General features: G+C 40.5%; 2 protein-coding genes across 3 annotated transcripts in view; both read right to left on the minus strand.

Moving 5' to 3' along the window:
* The window catches only part of rpl3 (ribosomal protein L3), a 169499-nt gene that overhangs the window by 42656 nt on the left and 109249 nt on the right, over positions 1-17594 (minus strand). The window lies entirely within an intron of this gene.
* The window catches only part of asic2 (acid-sensing (proton-gated) ion channel 2), a 211265-nt gene that overhangs the window by 5129 nt on the left and 188542 nt on the right, over positions 1-17594 (minus strand). For both annotated transcript variants that reach the window (XM_076142840.1, XM_076142839.1), the window contains exons 3-4: positions 3653-3780; positions 98-248 (exon numbers count right to left, since the gene is read on the minus strand). In XM_076142840.1, coding sequence (XP_075998955.1) covers positions 98-248; positions 3653-3780 — 279 coding nt within the window. The remainder of the gene's footprint in view (positions 1-97; positions 249-3652; positions 3781-17594) is intronic.

Genomic DNA, 17594 nt, shown 5'->3' on the forward strand with positions numbered 1-17594 from the left:
CCAGATCAATGAGACCTCTCAATACCTTTTAATCTCACAAACATCCTGCAAGCTTGCTGGAAACTTTTCAGTGATGAAAGGAGCGACTGGTGCTTACCGGGCATGTGCACCATCCTGCAGTTGCAGTTCTCCACGATGTAGCGAGTCTCACAGTCGATCCTGCAGGCGGTCACGCTGTACGCCTGGAAAAACCCAGACTCCAGGGCCTTCCACTCACACTCTCCCCATGGGGGGGGCAGGTAGGTCAACTGCAGGTGAGAAAGGATGATGCACAGGGTCACATGGGGAGCCTGGAGATGTGCACGGAAAGATGTTAAAGTGCAGATGTTCTCAAAAACACACAAAGACAGAAATGTGGACAGATCCCAGAGAGCGTCTCTGAAAGTCTGAACCCAGCCAGGCTCAGAGATGGAGAGAAGCGGAAGAGCCTCACAGCAAACCAAGTTATGTGGAACACAACTCAACAGAAAGCCAAACTCTGAAAAAGGAAAAAAAAAAAACCCAGCAAAAAAACTCACAATACTTGGCAACAGAAACACAAAAACTCCAAATGTTCTCCTCCTGCTCCTGCGGCTCAGGATGCGGGGACAGCAGATGAGGGACGAGGGATATGGGGGGATGAGCAGCGTGAAGGCCCATCTGCTCCTGCCGCGCACTTGGTATCCATCACCCACCACCCTCTGTTCCCTTCGTTGTCACTACAATGCATCCCGAGACGCGCTTCCCCCCCTTCTGCCAAAATAGCCTTTTTCTTCATCGTCTTGCTTTTTTTTTTTAATCAGGCCAAACACAGCATCCTGCCAGATGAGGATTTGGCCAGAGGATCCTTGTTAGCGGTGATGGGAAATTGGACAACGTGGTTCTGCTGTCAGGCGACTGTGAGCTACTGAGGCATTTGGCGACGCAGGTATGGATACATTTATTATTAAATTTACTATTTATGATATAAATTCAAATGTAATCCAAACACCAATGGAGCATGCTCAATACTTCAGGATCCGAAGAAAAAAGAAAAAAGGCCCCGGGCCATAATCGCTGGGCTGATTATTAAACGTGCCCTCTCTGATGTCGGCAGCGATCATAAGCAATGAACACCGACATCCAGACACCATTAGTTTTACGAGCGACGACTAAAGAAAGATGCTCCTCAGCAATCCTTAACCTTTAAACTCACCTTCACGCCACAGCTCATCTTCCCCTCTGGCCTAATTGGACTCGTCGACGGCCCATTCCAGATCTGATTATTGCTCTCTAATCACATAATCAACACGCTCAATATCTCTTGTCAGTGTGTTGACACCTGCCGGCCTTTGCCCCACCCAGTGTGTTATTAATCAGCGGTTCATTCCCTTATCACGAGGCGCTGCAGCGCGGAGGCGGCGCAGTGGTTTTCTAAGAGTAGGTTGGGTTTTAATTAAGCCCTCTTGTCATGTCACCGGATGGGTGAGTCGGAATTGAATTGAAACTCTGGGGTTTGTGTTACAATTCCACATGGAGAAGACGTCCACTCCACTGTTACTGTTCTTCCTCTGGTTTGACAACACGATGATGAGCTGGAATAAAAACAGATCCTGAGCTTAAAGTGGCGTCAGGACTAATGGGAGGATTACGACCTTTTATCTCCCAGGAAAGAATGATTCTCTCAAACAAGCCAGCACAATGCCCTTTCAGCTCCAGCCACAAACCAACAGAAAGGTAATTATATATCTAGAGCCTTTGAATGTGTGTGTGTGTGTGTGTGTGTGTGTGTGTGTGTGTGTGTGTGTGTGTGTGTGTGTGTCTGTGTTCAGTCACAACAGTAATCAGTGCCCTTTGTGCTCGTAATTCACTTAATTAAGCAACTTTATTCTTGGATTATTATTTAAAAAGAGCTCACTGACAATGTAGGAATGAATCAGATAAGTGTGTAGAAAGCACCTGTATAATAAACTGTAATGGAATACATCTTAATGAATGAATTCGTAATTTAAGTGATATAATGAACGACCCCTTTTAAATGACAATATTTTCTGGATTTGCTAAATATCTAAATATGACTAAAGTGAAAAATTACAATCAAAACCAAAACAGTGGTCACAATAATGTCACCTGTAAACTGTAAATCAGATTGATCCAAAAAATTCCTCCAGTGAAAGTAACCTTGGAGGAAGATGCAGTGTTTACTTTCAAGGTCGATGTTCTGCAGGTAATCCAGGAGACCACATGTTAAACCATCTGGCAGAAGCAGCTTCTCCATGGTTGGAGAATAGGCCCACCATTTCCATCAGTAAGTGCAAATTGCCCCATAAAAAACATTGTTTCCCATCCTGCCTCTCCTCTCCTCTTGTCTTGTCTTGTCTCATCTCGTCTCAGACTGACTGATTAGTTTTCATTAGACAGCTCCCTATTTTAATGTTTCATGAGTTCCCAAACCAAACGTCTTCCTGGGATAAACCAAAGTGTTTCTCATTCTGCAAATTCCTCATTAGCAGGATTACTTCTTGGACAAAACACCCGAAATGTTTCTCTAGAGGTGAACTTCCCACAGTTTGAGGCAAAGTGCAAGTCTGCATTTATGCGATGGAACTAAATTTGGTATGCGTCCCACTGTGCAGGCCAGCGGAGAGGGGCCATGTTCTCACAGCAGGTAACTAGACTCAAACAGTCTCTGCCTGCCAGTCAGGTTTGGTCTGAGAGATGAGCAGAAACAGAAACACTGGAGGTTTATTACCCAGGAGGCCAAATCATCTCTGAATAGATTTCGTCTTTTCTACCTATCACCTGAGTGAGTCACGATCAGACTGAATCATAATGTAATGAGGGAAAGTTCCAACTGAATTTTGTTGAAGGAAAGTTTCTAGAAATGTTGAACGTGCATCGGAAAGCTTCTCTTATTCCTTCACCGTTTTTGCTTTGGCTGTTGCTTATATTCACTCTTATTTGCAGGCGGCGTTTGCCAAAAGGATCAGAAATGCTATTGATATGCTGCAGATGGCGGCCATTTCAAAAATGAGGGGAGGATATATTAATCATGACAAGAATCTGTCCACTAAGACAAGGGTAATCAAGCCAAATCCCACGGGTGACTGGCACGATGTGTTTCCCGAGCTTCAAAGTGAGCTGCAGAGTTTGGAAGGAGAGGAGGTGGAGAGACAGACGGGAAAATGAAAGAGGAGTTTGTTTATTGATACATTCAGCCGTCAGGTTAAGCTGAAGCCAACAGGAAGGATGCAACCTTGTGCATTAGGGGGCCTCTGGTGTTGTCATGTGACAGAGAGAAAGAGATTTGCATAAATTATCACTTGTGATGTGTGTGTGTGTGTGAGTGAGGCCCGCAGCCTTGACGTGGCTGTGTGTGATGGAACAAAGATTCAGCATGATGGAGTGCGTCTGAGTGAAGAGTAAAGAGTCTACCAGCAAGGTCAAAGCCACTGGCACAGGGAGGAAATGATCATTCAGTCAGTCAACAATCAACAAGACTACAGGGGCCAATTGAGAGACAACACACACACACACACACACGCATGCACACAATCCCCATCACACCAGTTATGAAAAGCGATTAATCACAGACGGGTTTGTCTCTGGATTACAGCTTTAATGTGGCATCATGAGGAAAATAAAAAAAGCTATTAACCGCGGTGCAGTGGAGGTCACGGCCACGGCCACCTACCCTCTGCTCCTGTGTGGCCACGAACGTCTGGAAGCCAGGGGCCACGCCGAAGCCCAGCTCGTGAACGAACGGGGGCTCCGCCTGGCTGTGGATCTGCACCCGCACGCCCGCCTCAAAGGCCGTATCCTCTGCAAAACACACAAGACACATGCACAGATGGGGTTACATCTGCAAGACCTGGAATAGAGTCAAGAAAGCTCAGCTGTGACTCAACTTCCTGAGAATCCTTCGGGAAAAACAACCTCCTGTTGTTCCTCCACCGCTGGTCCATGCAGAGTGTGCTGTGTGCAATAAAGGCATTCTGTTCTATTCTGTTATATCCTATTCTATTCTAAGTGTCTTTGGATTTATAACTGTCTCAGATGAACCTTAATGGGAGTTTAAGAGGGGGGAATGTTTGCATTACACTCAATGCTGCAGTGGATGAAATCTAAATGATTTGAAACCCTTCATGTATCAATGTTCAGAGACGTGCCAGCCCATTTGTCTCCACGTTAACACAGGCTACAAAGAAGATTAAGATTCAACGCTGAATCTCTACCTAGACACTCAGGTCTCACACACACACACACTCAATGCTCACAGAACGCTCAGCCTCTCTCCGTCCTGCAAAATGAACCCATGACAGAGGCAGAGCAGGTTGGTGAAGAAATCAATAACCTTCCCCCTTTTATGTCCGTCCTCTCATTGACGGGGCGTGGTCCTGGACTTTCAATCCCTTTGAGTGTGGTCACCCTTGCAAATCGACAGAACACACCCACACACTCGCCCCATCAGAGCTACCCCTGGAAAGTTGACGCTGAGTGTGCGTGTGTGTGTGTCCAGTGTGCCTGTGAGGAAATGACTGACAAGGATGAGGCACATTTATGTTAGTGTTAAAGAAGAAAGAAAAACTAGCTCCAAATGTTGAATCTGTGAATGTGTGTGTGTGGGCCTTGAATTAAATAATTTTTGTGTCCTATCCTGTGTGGATTCCCGTCTTGTGAAATGAAAGCCTTGTTCCATTATATGACTGTTGTGTCCTGTCATCTGTCCTTTGTGTCCCATCTCGTCCTTTCCATTTCTGTGACTTATCTGTTGTAATATGTTCCCTGCACCATTAAGGTCTTATTATATTTCTTTATACTTAGCACAAGCAACATTTGATTAGATTAAAGCCGTTCATTTAGGCCATGGGGAACGGATGCCGCATTAGGACTTTTCCAAGGAAATTATAGCCTAAAACCTTGATAGTGTAACCTTTTAAAGTTTCATGTAGTCAAACAACGTAGTTTGATATTTTTCTGCTTAGGGGGAAGTAAGGCCACCCTTGGCATATACTGAGTTCTTCAATATATTCTGAGACGTTCAATTTGCCCCAAACTTACAGCAATGGATCCCAATGCCATAGAGATGGTTTGGTGGAAATCCTAGAGCTCTAGCTCTTTCATTGTCCAAGATATGGGCTTTTTTACAAAATTTACTATTTGGTCCAACTGTCGTTTGGGAAAATTGGACCAAAACTTAAATTTGCCCCAAACTTACAGAAAATGATCCTTGTGTCCTGTAAATGCTGATTTTGAAACTTTTAGAGCTCTAGCTCTTAATTTGTCCAAGATATAGGCTTTAATAAAAACAAATGGTTTGGTCCATGGTTACACTGTCGTTCGGGGATATTGGACCAAATATAAAATTTGCCCCAAACTTACAGAAAATGATCCCCATGTCCTGTAGATGCAGATTTTGAAAATCGGACAGCTCTAGCTCTTAAATTGACGAAGATATGGGCTTTTTTTTTTAACAAACAAACAATTTGGTCCATGGTTACACTGTCGTTTGGGAAAATTGGACCAAAAATAAAAATTGCCCCAAACTTACAGAAAAGGATCCTCATGTCCTGTAGATGCTGATTTTGAAAATTTTAGAGCTCTAGCTCTTAAATTGACAAAGATATGGGGTTTTTTTTAACAAACAAACAATTTGGTCCATGGTTACACTGTCGTGCGGGAAAATTGGACCAAAAATTTAATTTGCGCCAAACGTACAGAAAATGATCCCCATGTCCTGTAGATGCTGATTTTGAAAATCTGAGAGCTCTAGCTCTTAAATTGACGAAGATATGGGCTTTTTTTTTTTTAACAAACAATGATTTGGTCCATGGTTACACTGTCGTTTGGGAAAATTGTACCAAAAATAAAATTTGCCCCAAACTTACAGAAAATGATCCCCATGTCCTGTAGATGCAGATTTTGAAAATCGGACAGCTCTAGCTCTTAAATTGACGAAGATATGGGCTTTTTTTTTTAACAAACAAACAATTTGGTCCATGGTTACACTGTCGTTTGGGAAAATTGGACCAAAAATAAAAATTGCCCCAAACTTACAGAAAAGGATCCTCATGTCCTGTAGATGCTGATTTTGAAAATTTTAGAGCTCTAGCTCTTAAATTGACAAAGATATGGGTTTTTTTTTAACAAACAAACAATTTGGTCCATGGTTACACTGTCGTGCGGGAAAATTGGACCAAAAATTAAATTTGCGCCAAACTTACAGAAAATAATCCCCATGTCCTGTAGATGCTGATTTTGGAAATCTGAGAGCTCTAGCTCTTAAACTAACGAATATATGGGCTTTTTTTTTTTTAACAAACAAACGATTTGGTCCATGGTTACACTGTCGTTTGGGAAAATTGTACCAAAAATAAAATTTGCCCCAAACTTACAGAAAAGGATCCTCATGTCCTGTAGATGCTGATTTTGAAAATTTTTAGAGCTCTAGCTCTTAAATTGACAAAGATATGGGTTTTTTTTAACAAACAAACAATTTGGTCCATGGTTACACTGTCGTGCGGGAAAATTGGACCAAAAATTAAATTTGCGCCAAACTTACAGAAAATTATCCCCATGTCCTGTAGATGCTGATTTTGGAAATCTGAGAGCTCTAGCTCTTAAATTGACGAATATATGGGCTTTTTTTTTTTTTAACAAACAAACGATTTGGTCCATGGTTACACTGTTCTTTCGGGAATATTGGACCAAAAATTGAATTTGCCCCAAACTTACAGAAAAGGATCCTCGTGTCCTGTAGATGCTGATTTTGAAAATTTAGAGCTTGAGCTCTTAAATTGACGAAGATATAGGCTTTTTTTTTAAAAATAAACGATTTGGTCCATGGTCACACTGTTGTTTCGGAAATATTGGACCAAAAATTGAATTTGCCCCAAACTTACAGAAAATTATCCTCGTGTCCTGTAGATGCTGATTTTGAAAATTTTAGAGCTCAAGCGCTTAAATTGACCAAGATATTGGCTTTTTAAAAAACAAATGATTTGGTCCATGGTTACACTGTCGTGTGGGAAAATTGGACCAAAAATAAAATTTGCACCAAACTTACAGAAAAGGATCTTCGTGTCCTGTAGATGCTGATTTTGAAAATTTAGAGCATGAGCTCTTAAATTGACGAAGATATAGGCTTTTTTAAAAAATAAACGATTTGGTCCATGGTTACACTGTTGTTTCGGGAATATTGGACCAAAAATTGAATTTGCCCCAAACTTACAGAATATGATCCTTGTGTCCTGTAGATGCTGATTTTGAAAATGTAAGAGCTCGAGCTCTTAAAATGACGGAGATATGGGCTTTTTAAAAAATAAACGATTTGGTCCATGGTTACACTGTCATTCGTGAAAATTGGATCAAAAATTAAATTTGCCCCAAACTTACAGAATATGATCCTTGTGTCCTGTAGATGCTGATTTTGAAAATGTAAGAGCTCTAGCTGTTAAATTGACGCAGATATGGGTTTTTTTTAACAAACAAACAATTTCGTCCATGATTACACTGTCGTTCGGGAAAATTGGATCATAAATAAAATTTGCCCCAAACTTAAAGAATATGATCCTAGCGTCCTGTTAATGCTGATTTTGAAAATTTTAGAGCTCTAGGATCTTCGTGTCCTGTAGATGCTGATTTTGAAAATTTAGAGCATGAGCTCTTAAATTGACGAAGATATAGGCTTTTTTAAAAAATAAACGATTTGGTCCATGGTTACACTGTTGTTCGGGAAAATTGTACCAAAAATAAAGTTTGCCCCAAACTTACAGAAAAACAATCCTCGTGTCCTGTAGATGCTGATTTTGAAAATTTTAGAGCTCTAGCTCTTAAATTGACGAAGATATAGGCTTTTTAAAAAATAAATGATTTGGTCCATGGTGACACTGTCGTTCGGGAATATTGGACCAAAAAGTTAATTTGCACCAAACTTACAGAAAAGGATCCTCATGTCCTGTAGATGCTGATTTCGAAAATTTTAGAGCTCTAGCCTTTAATTTGACCAAGATCTGGGGTTTAAGAAAAAACAAACTTACAGAAAATGATCCTCGTGTCCTGTAGATGCTGATTTTGAAAATTTGAGAGCTCTAGCCTTTAATTTGACCAAGATATGGGCTTCAAGAAAAACAAATGATTTGGTCCATGGTTAGACTGTCGTTCAGGAAAATTGTACCAGATAAAATTTGCCCCAAACTTACAGAGAATTATCCTCGTGTCCTATAGATGGTGATTTTGAAAATTTAAGAGCTCTTACTCTTAAATTGACAAAGATATGGGTTTTTTTTTACAAATAAACGATTTGGTCCATGGTTACACTGTCGTGCGGGAAAATTGGACCAAAGATTTAACTTGCCCCAAACTTATAGAAAATCATCCTCGTGTCCTGTAGATGCTGATTTTGAAAATTTTAGAGCTCCAGCGCTTAAATTGACCAAGATATGGGCTTTTTAAAAAAGAAACGATTTGGTCCATGGTTACACTGTCGTGCGGGAAAATTGGACCAAAACTTAAATTTGCCCCAAACTTACAGAAAATTATCCTCGTGTCCTGTAGATGCTGATTTTGAAAATTTTAGAGCTCTCGCCTTTAATTTGACCAAGATCTGGGCTTTAAGAAAAACGAATGATTTGGTCCATGGTTAAACTGTCGTTCAGGAAAATTGTACCAAAAATAAAATTTGCCCCAAACCTACAGAGAATTATCCTCGTGTCCTATAGATGGTGATTTTGAAAATTTAAGAGCTCTAACTCTTAAATTGACAAAGATATGGGTTTTTTTTAACAATGACGATTTGGTCCATGGTTACACTGTCGTGCGGGAAAATTGGACCAAAAATTAAATTTGCCCCAAATTTACAGAAAAACAATCCTCGTGTCCTGTAGATGCTGATTTTGAAAATTTTAGAGCTCCAGCGTTTAAATTGACCAAGATATTTGCTTTTTAAAAAAATCAATGATTTGGTCCATAGTTACACTGTCGTTCGGGAATATTGGACCAAAAATTTAATTAGCACCAAACTTGCAGAAAAGGATCCTCCTGTCCTGTAGATGCTGATTTTGAAAATTTTTGAGCTCTAGCCTTTAATTTGACCAAGATCTGGGCTTTAAGAAAAACAAATGTTTTGGTCCATGGTTACACTGTCGTTTGTAAAAATTGGATCAAAAAATAAATTTGCCCCAAACTTACAGAAAAGGATCCTCGTGTCCTGTAGATGCTGATTTTGCAAATTCTAGAGCTCCAGCGCTTAAATTGACCAAGATATTGGCTTTTTAAAAAATCAATGATTTGGTCCATGGTTACACTGTCGTTCGTAAAAATTGGATCAAAAATTTAATTTGCCCCAAACTTACAGAAAAGGATCCTCGTGTCCCGTAGATGCTGATTTTGAAAATTTAAGAGCTCTAGCTCTTAAATCGACCAAGATATGGGCTTTTTTAGAAAACAAATGATTTGGTCCATGGTAACACTGTGGTTCGGGAATATTGGACCAAAAATTCAATTTGCCCCAAACTTACAGAATATGATCCTAGTGTCCTGTACATGCTGATTTTGAAAATTTTAGAGCTCTAGCCTTTAATTTGACCAAGATCTGGGCTTTAAGAAAAACGAATGATTTGGTCCATGGTTACACTGTCGTTCAGGAAAATTGTACCAAAAATAAAAATTTGGTCCACTGTCGTTCGGGAAAATTGGACCAAAATTTTAATTTGCCCCAAACTTATGGAAAATGATCCTCGTGTCCTGTAGATGCTGATTTTGAAAATTTTAGAGCTCAAGCGCTTAAATTGACCAAGATATGGGCTTTTTAAAAAATAAACGATTTGGTCCATGGTTACACTGTTGTTCGGGAAAATTGGGCCAAAAATTTAATTTGCCCCAAACTTACAGAAAAGGATCCTCGTGTCCTGTAGATGCTGATTTTGAAAATTTTTAGAGCTCCAGCGCTTACAGTGACCAAGATATGGGCTTTTTTAGAAAACAAATGATTTGGTCCATGGTTACACTGTTGTTCGGGAATATTGGACCAAAAAGTTAATTTGCACCAAACTTACAGAAAAGGATCCTCGTGTCCTGTAGATGCTGATTTCGAAAATTTTAGAGCTCTTGCCTTTAATATGACCAAGATCTGGGCTTTAAGAAAAAACGAATGATTTGGTCCATGGTTACACTGTTGTTCGGGAAAATTGGACCAAAAATTAAATTTGCCCCAAACTTACAGAAAAACAATCCTCGTGTCCTGTAGATGCTGATTTTGAAGATTTTAAAGCTCCAGCGCTTAAATTGACCAAGATATTGGCTTTTTGAAAAATCAATGATTTGGTCCATGGTTACACTGTCGTTCGGGAATATTGGACCAAAAATTTAATTAGCACCAAACTTACAGAAAAGGATCCTCGTGTCCTGTCGATGCTGATTTTGAAAATTTAGAGCTTGAGCTCTTAAATTGACCAAGATATGGGCTTTTTAAGAAATACGCAATTTGGTCCATGGTTACACTGTCGTTCGTAAAAATTGGATAAAAAATTAAATTTACCTCAAACTTACAGGAAATGATCCTCGTGTCCTGTAGATGCTGATTTTGAAAATGTAAGAGCTCAAGCTCTTAAATTGACGAAGATATGGGTTTTTTTAACAAACAAACAATTTGGTCCATGGTTACACTGTTGTGCGGGAAAATTGGATCATAAATAAATAAATTTGCCCCAAACTTACAGAAAATGATCCTCGTGTCCTGTAGATGCTGATTTTGAAAATTTCAGAGCTCTAGCCTTTAATTTGACCAAGATATGGGCTTTAAGAAAAACAAATGATTTGGTCCATGGTTACACTTTTCGGGAAAATTGTACCAAAAATAAAATTTGGCCCAAACTTACAGAAAAGGATCCTCATGTCCTGTAGATGCTGATTTTGACAATTTTCGAGCTCTAGCCTTTAATTTGACCAAGACCTGGGCTTTAAGAAAAAACGAATGATTTGGTCCATGGTTACACTGTTGTTCGGGAAAATTGGGCAAAAAATTTAATTTGCCCCAAACTTACAGAAAAGGATCCTCGTGTCCTGTAGATGCTGCGTTTGAAAATTTTAGAGCTTGAGCTCTTAAATTGACGAAGATATGGGCTTTTTTAAAAATAAACGATTTGGTCCATGGTTACACTGTCTTTCGTGAAAATTGGAGCAAAAAATAAATTCGCCCCAAACTTACAGAAAATGATCCTCGTGTCCTGTAGATGCTGATTTTAAAAATTTTAGAGCTCTAGCCTTTAATTTGACCAAGATATGGGCTTTAAGAAAAACAAATGATTTGGTCCATGGTTACACTTTTCGGGAAAATTGTACCAAAAATAAAATTTGGCCCAAACTTACAGAAAATGATCCTCGTGTCCTGTAGATGCTGATTTTGAAAATTTTCGAGCTCTAGCCTTTAATTTGACCAAGATATGGGCTTTAAGAAAAACAAATGATTTGGTCCATGGTTACACTGTTCGGGAAAATTGTCCCAAAAATAAAATTTGCCCCAAACTTACAGAAAATGATCCTCGTGTCCTGTTGATGCTGATTTTGAAAATTTTAGAGCTCTAGCATTCAATTTGACCAAGATATGGGCTTTATGAAAAACAAATGATTTGGTCCATGGTTACACTGTCGTTCAGGAAAATTGTACCAAAAATAAATGATGCCCCAAACTTACAGAGAATTGTCCTTGTGTCCTATAGATGCTGATTTTGAAAATTTAAGAGCTCTAACTCTTAAATTGACCAAGATATGGGTTTTTTTAACAAACAAACAATTTGGTCCATGGTTACACTGTCGTTGGGAAAATTGGACCAAAAATTTAATTTTAATTTTTTAGAGCTCTAGCCTTTAATTTGACCAAGATCTGGGCTTTAAGAAAAAGCTAATGATTTGGTCCGTGGTTACACTGTCGTAAGGGGATATTGGATAAAAAATTCAATTTGCCCCAAACTTACAGAAAATCATCCTCGTGTCCTGTAAATGCTGCGTTTGAAGATTTTAGAGCTCCAGCGCTTTAATTGACCAAGATTTTGGCTTTTAAAAAATTAATGATTTGGTCCATGGTTACACTGTCGTTCGGGAGCATTGTACCAAAAATAAAATTTGCCCCAAACTTACAGAAAATGATCCCCATGTCCTGTAGATGCTGATTTTGAAAGTGTTAAACATATCTGATGTTATGGGTGGCAAAGTCATGTTGAGTGGCACACACAGTGACGTTATGTTGTTGTATTTTATGTTATGACGTTATTTTTCTGTTGTGACGTGTGTGTCTGCGTGCACTATTTATACTGCGTGCAGGCGCAAATAAACGCTCTTAAGTTCCCAGACGGTGTCGGTCTGTATTTGTTCTCCCGTGAATATTAACCACAAGGGGGTGTGAGCTAACCGTTTTGTTGACTGCTATAACGATAGACTGCTGCGAAGATGTCTAACGCTACAGGTTATGGGCCCAGTCATACGGGACAAAAATGGTTTAGACTTTTATTCGACGGTGATGAGAAAAATTACGAACTCTGGGAGTCGAGGTTCCTCGCGCACATGGAAATACGCGGCCTCAGGGAAGCTATCTTGGAAGACCCCGAGATAGACCCAGATGACGAAGAATCTCAAACGAAAGCTGAGGCGAAGAGCGGCGAGGCATACGCAGAGCTAGTGCAATGCCTAGACAACAAAAGTTTGTCATTGGTAATGAGGGACGCGTATCGCAATGGAAGAAAAGCATTGGGGATTCTTCGCGAACACTATGCGGGAAGGGACAAACCTCGCGTTGTGAGTTTGTATTATGAACTTTCCACACTCTATAAGGCTGGGAATGAAACGGTCACTGACTATGTTATTCGAGCAGAGAATATATTCACTTCATTGAGAAGAGCAGACGAGTATATTGGCAATGGGCTTCAGATAGCCATGGTGATAAAGGGGCTACCTGAGTTATACAAGCCATTCGTCGTGTACATCACCCAGACAGATGACGCCATAACGTTCAGCGAGTTTAAAACAAAACTGCGAAGTTATGAGAGTACTGAAAAATATGGGAAAAGTGACGTGAATATAGGAGAAGATAACGTCATGAAGACTAGCGGGGCAACGAGGTTCCGTGGAAGAGGAAGAGGAAAGAAAATGACGCTGGCTGATGTCGAGTGTTACACATGCGGTAAAAAGGGACACATGGCCAGAACATGTCCAGAAGAATTCCAGACGAGAAGACAGGAACGGAGATGGGACACACCACAACGAGGAAGGGGGCGCGGTCGAGGACGAGGCCGTGACCAGATGAAGAAAGCTGACGTAGAGACGGAGGCAGAGAGTTTCTTCAAGTTAAGTGACTGTCTTACACAAGGAAGAAACAAGAAAGGTCTCATGGTCGACTGCGGCGCCACAACGCACATGATCAATGACGCCACAAAGTTCAAAACAGTTGACAAGAGCTTCAGACCCGAGGATCACATGATTGAGCTTGCCGACGGAACAAAGATGAGCGGGATGGCGAAGATGAGGGGAGACGCCGAGATCTACTTGCTGGACAGCGAGGGACGTCGGGTGAGGACGAGGCTCAGGCGAGCACTTTACATCCCAACGTTTCCACAAAACATTTTTTCAGTCAAAGCAGCGACAGCCAACGGAGCCGAGATACGCTTCAGGGAAGGTGATGACTGGCTGGTCAACAAGAGTGGTACCAAGTTCAAAATGGATGTGTGTGGTAGACTGTATTATCTTAGCACAGTAGAAGATGAAAATGTTGATGAAGTGTATGGTTGTCATGACATTCAAACGTGGCATAGGATACTTGGTCATTGTAATTTTGATGATGTCGCAAAATTAGAAAAGGTGGTTAAAGGGATGACGATAAAAGGGAAAAATGACAAGTCAAACCAAAACTGTGAAATATGCACACAAGGAAAATTTACACAAAACAGAAACAGACAAGCAGACGCTAAAGCTACAACCGTATTAAAGCTAGTACACACAGACTTGTGCGGTCCTATAGAACCAGATAAAAATGGATACAGGTATGCGATAGCATTTACTGATGATTACAGCGGGAAGATTTTCCCATACTTTATCAAAGCAAAGAGTGACACGACAAAAGCTACAGAAAAATTCATAGCAGATGTAGCTCCATATGGAAAGATAAAGTGCATTAGATCTGATAACGGTACAGAGTTTACCGGACAAGAGTTCCAGTCCTTACTTAGGAGTAATGGGATAAGGCACGAGACGAGTGCACCATACTCACCTCATCAGAATGGAACTGCAGAAAGAGGGTGGAGGACCTTATTCGAGATGACGCGATGTATGCTATTGGAGAGTAACCTCCCAAAGCGATTATGGACCTATGCTGTACAGACAGCAGCTCAAATCCGCAATAGATGCTACAGTAAGCGGCTCGAGCAGACGCCTTACTGTGTCTTCACAGGAAAAACACCTAACCTGTGTAACATGCACATATTCGGCTCTGAATGCTACGTATACAAACAGGATAAGAAGAAGCTGGATTCTAGGTGTGAAAAGGGGATCTTTGTAGGCTATGATAAATATAGTCCAGCATATAATGTGTATTATCCTGAGACAGGAAAAGTCCTAAAACATAGGCGAGATTTGGTGAAGTTTATCACCAAAGGGAGCGCAGATAGCCAGACTCAGACAGGTTGGGACATGGGAGACGACATTGAGAGTTATGTAGTAACACCACCGAAGGTAGTCAACCAGGATCATCAAGAACAGCCTAAGAAGAGTAAGGAGTCCAGTAACGAGATGACAGAGGAGTCTGAGCTAAAGATCAAGTTCGAGTTGGAAAATGTTGAAGTTGAGGATATTGCTGAGGCAGGCCCGACCAAGACAGATAGTACTCAGAGAGAGCATGGAGAAAGGAAGTATCCTATGAGACAAAGAAAAGCTCCAGACTACTTAGCGTACCAGTGTAAAGCCGAGTGTAGTAATGATCAATGTGAAAATATAGATTATTTCTACAGAGTAGCTTATGATGCACCCAAAACATTTAGAGAGGCTGTGGATTGTAAGAAGTCAAAAATGTGGGTTGATGCGATGCAAGAGGAGATGAACGCTTTGACAGAGAATGACACTTTCACTCTGGCTCCACTGCCAAGAGGCAAACAAGCAGTGGGAGGGCGATGGGTATATGCAGTGAAAGAGAGCCCTGATGGATGTGAGACTTGCAAAGCAAGATACGTTGCAAAGGGGTATGGTCAAGTGGAAGGGATTGACTATAAAGAGACTTTTTCACCAACAGCCAATATGACTTCTGTTCGAGCATTAATACAGGTGGCAGTACAGGAGGATCTTATCCTACACCAAATGGATGTGAAGACTGCTTACCTCAATGCTCCAATAGACTGTGAGGTATATATGGAACAACCGGAAGGTTTTGAAACCGAGTCAGAAACAGGAGAACACTTGGTGTGTAAACTCAATAAGTCATTGTATGGTTTGAAACAGTCAGGGCGTAACTGGAACATATTACTGCACGACCACTTTACAGAGAATGGTTTTGTACAAAATGGTGCTGATCATTGTGTCTACAGCAGAGAATCTGAGAACGAGAAAGTGATTCTGTTAGTATGGGTAGATGACATAATCATTGCAGCGAGTAACACCGCCTTACTCAGTGATGTAAAAGAAATGTTGAAGAGAAGGTTTAAGATGAAGGATATGGGTCCACTTAAACGCTTCCTGGGTATCGATTTTACACAGAGTGAGGGAGAGATCAAAATGACTCAAAACAGACACATAGAGAAGATATTGGCAAAATTTGGAATGTCTGAATGCAAACCGAGATCCACCCCATGTGAACAAAAGTTAAACTTTGACAATGAGGGTGAAGTTATTGACTCAGCAGGATATAGAGAGATAGTTGGTAGCTTAATATACATTATGACATGTACTAGACCTGACCTGAGCTGGGTTGTAAGTAAACTATCACAACACCTAGCAGAACCAAAGCAACAACATTGGGCTACAGCAAAACACCTACTGAGGTACTTAAAGGGTACTATAGATCAAGAACTACATTACCAGAAATGTGAGGAACGCCTACAGCTTGAGGGGTATAGCGATGCTGACTGGGCAGCCGATACAGACGATAGGAGGAGCACAACTGGCTACTGTTTCAGCTTAACTGTGAATGGTCCAGTTATATCGTGGAAAAGTAGGAAACAGCCAACCGTGGCACTATCCACCTGCGAAGCTGAGTATATGGCACTAGCAGCCACTACTCAAGAAAGTATGTATCTTGTACAGCTACTAAAAGGGATAGATAGTAGTAACCAGCAGGAACCTGTCAAGATATATGAGGACAACCAGGGGGCGATAGCCTTATCTAAGAACCCTGTATGCAGACAGAGAAGCAAACACATAGATATAAAGTACCACTTTGTACGATCTGCACACGCAGAAGGGAAAATATCTATAGAGTACTGCCCTACTGCAAACATGGTAGCGGATGTCCTTACCAAGCCAGTGATAAAGGCTAAGTTGGAGAAGTTTAAGGAATACTTATTTGGGAAGTAAAGTGTACTGGCAGATGTAAATGTTTTGAACAACACTGCAATGCTAAATGTTTTATCTTGGGTTTATGTTTTTGTTTACCATTATAGAAAGCTTTAAACATGTCTTTGAGTGGGAGTGTTAAACATATCTGATGTTATGGGTGGCAAAGTCATGTTGAGTGGCACACACAGTGACGTTATGTTGTTGTATTTTATGTTATGACGTTATTTTTCTGTTGTGACGTGTGTGTCTGCGTGCACTATTTATACTGCGTGCAGGCGCAAATAAACGCTCTTAAGTTCCCAGACGGTGTCGGTCTGTATTTGTTCTCCCGTGAATATTAACCACAAGGGGGTGTGAGCTAACCGTTTTGTTGACTGCTATAACGATAGACTGCTGCGAAGATGTCTAACGCTACAGAAAGTTTTAGAGCTCTAGCTCTTACATTGACAAAGATATGGGCTTTGTTTTTTTACAAACAAACGAGTTGGTCCATCGTTACGTTGCGTTTGGGAAAATTGGACCAAAAATAAAATTTGCCCCAAACTAACAGGAAAGGATCCCCATGTCCTGTAGATGCTGATTTTGAAAATCTGAGAGCTCTAGCTCTTAAATTGATGAAGATATGGGCTTTTTAAAAAATAAATGATTTGATCCATGGTTACACTGTCGTTCGGGAATATTAGACCAAAATTTTAATTTGCCCCAAACTTACAGAAAAGGATCCTCGTCTCCTGTAGATTTTTCGGGAAAATTGGACCAAAATTTTAATTTGCCCCAAACTTACAGAAAAGGATCCTCGTGTCCTGTAGATGCTGATTTTGAAAGTTTTAGAGCTCTAGCTCTTAAATTGACGAAGATATGGGCTTTTTAAATAATAAACGATTTGGTCCATGGTTACACTGTCGTTCGGGAAAATTGGACCATAAATAAAATTTGCCCCAAACTTACAGAAAAGGACATCGTGTCCTGTAGATGCTGATTTTGAAAGTTTTAGAGCTCTAGCTCTTAAATTGACGAAGATATGGGCTTTTTTAATAATAAACGATTTGGTCCATGGTTACACTGTCGTTCGGGAAAATTGGACCATAAATTTAATTTGCCCCAAA

The sequence above is a fragment of the Genypterus blacodes genome, unplaced genomic scaffold, assembly GCF_046128005.1.
Source record: "Genypterus blacodes isolate CSIRO-AG114 ecotype Tasmania unplaced genomic scaffold, CSIRO-AGI_Gbla_v1 ptg000022l_1, whole genome shotgun sequence".
In the NCBI taxonomy this organism is placed as follows: domain Eukaryota; kingdom Metazoa; phylum Chordata; class Actinopteri; order Ophidiiformes; family Ophidiidae; genus Genypterus; species Genypterus blacodes.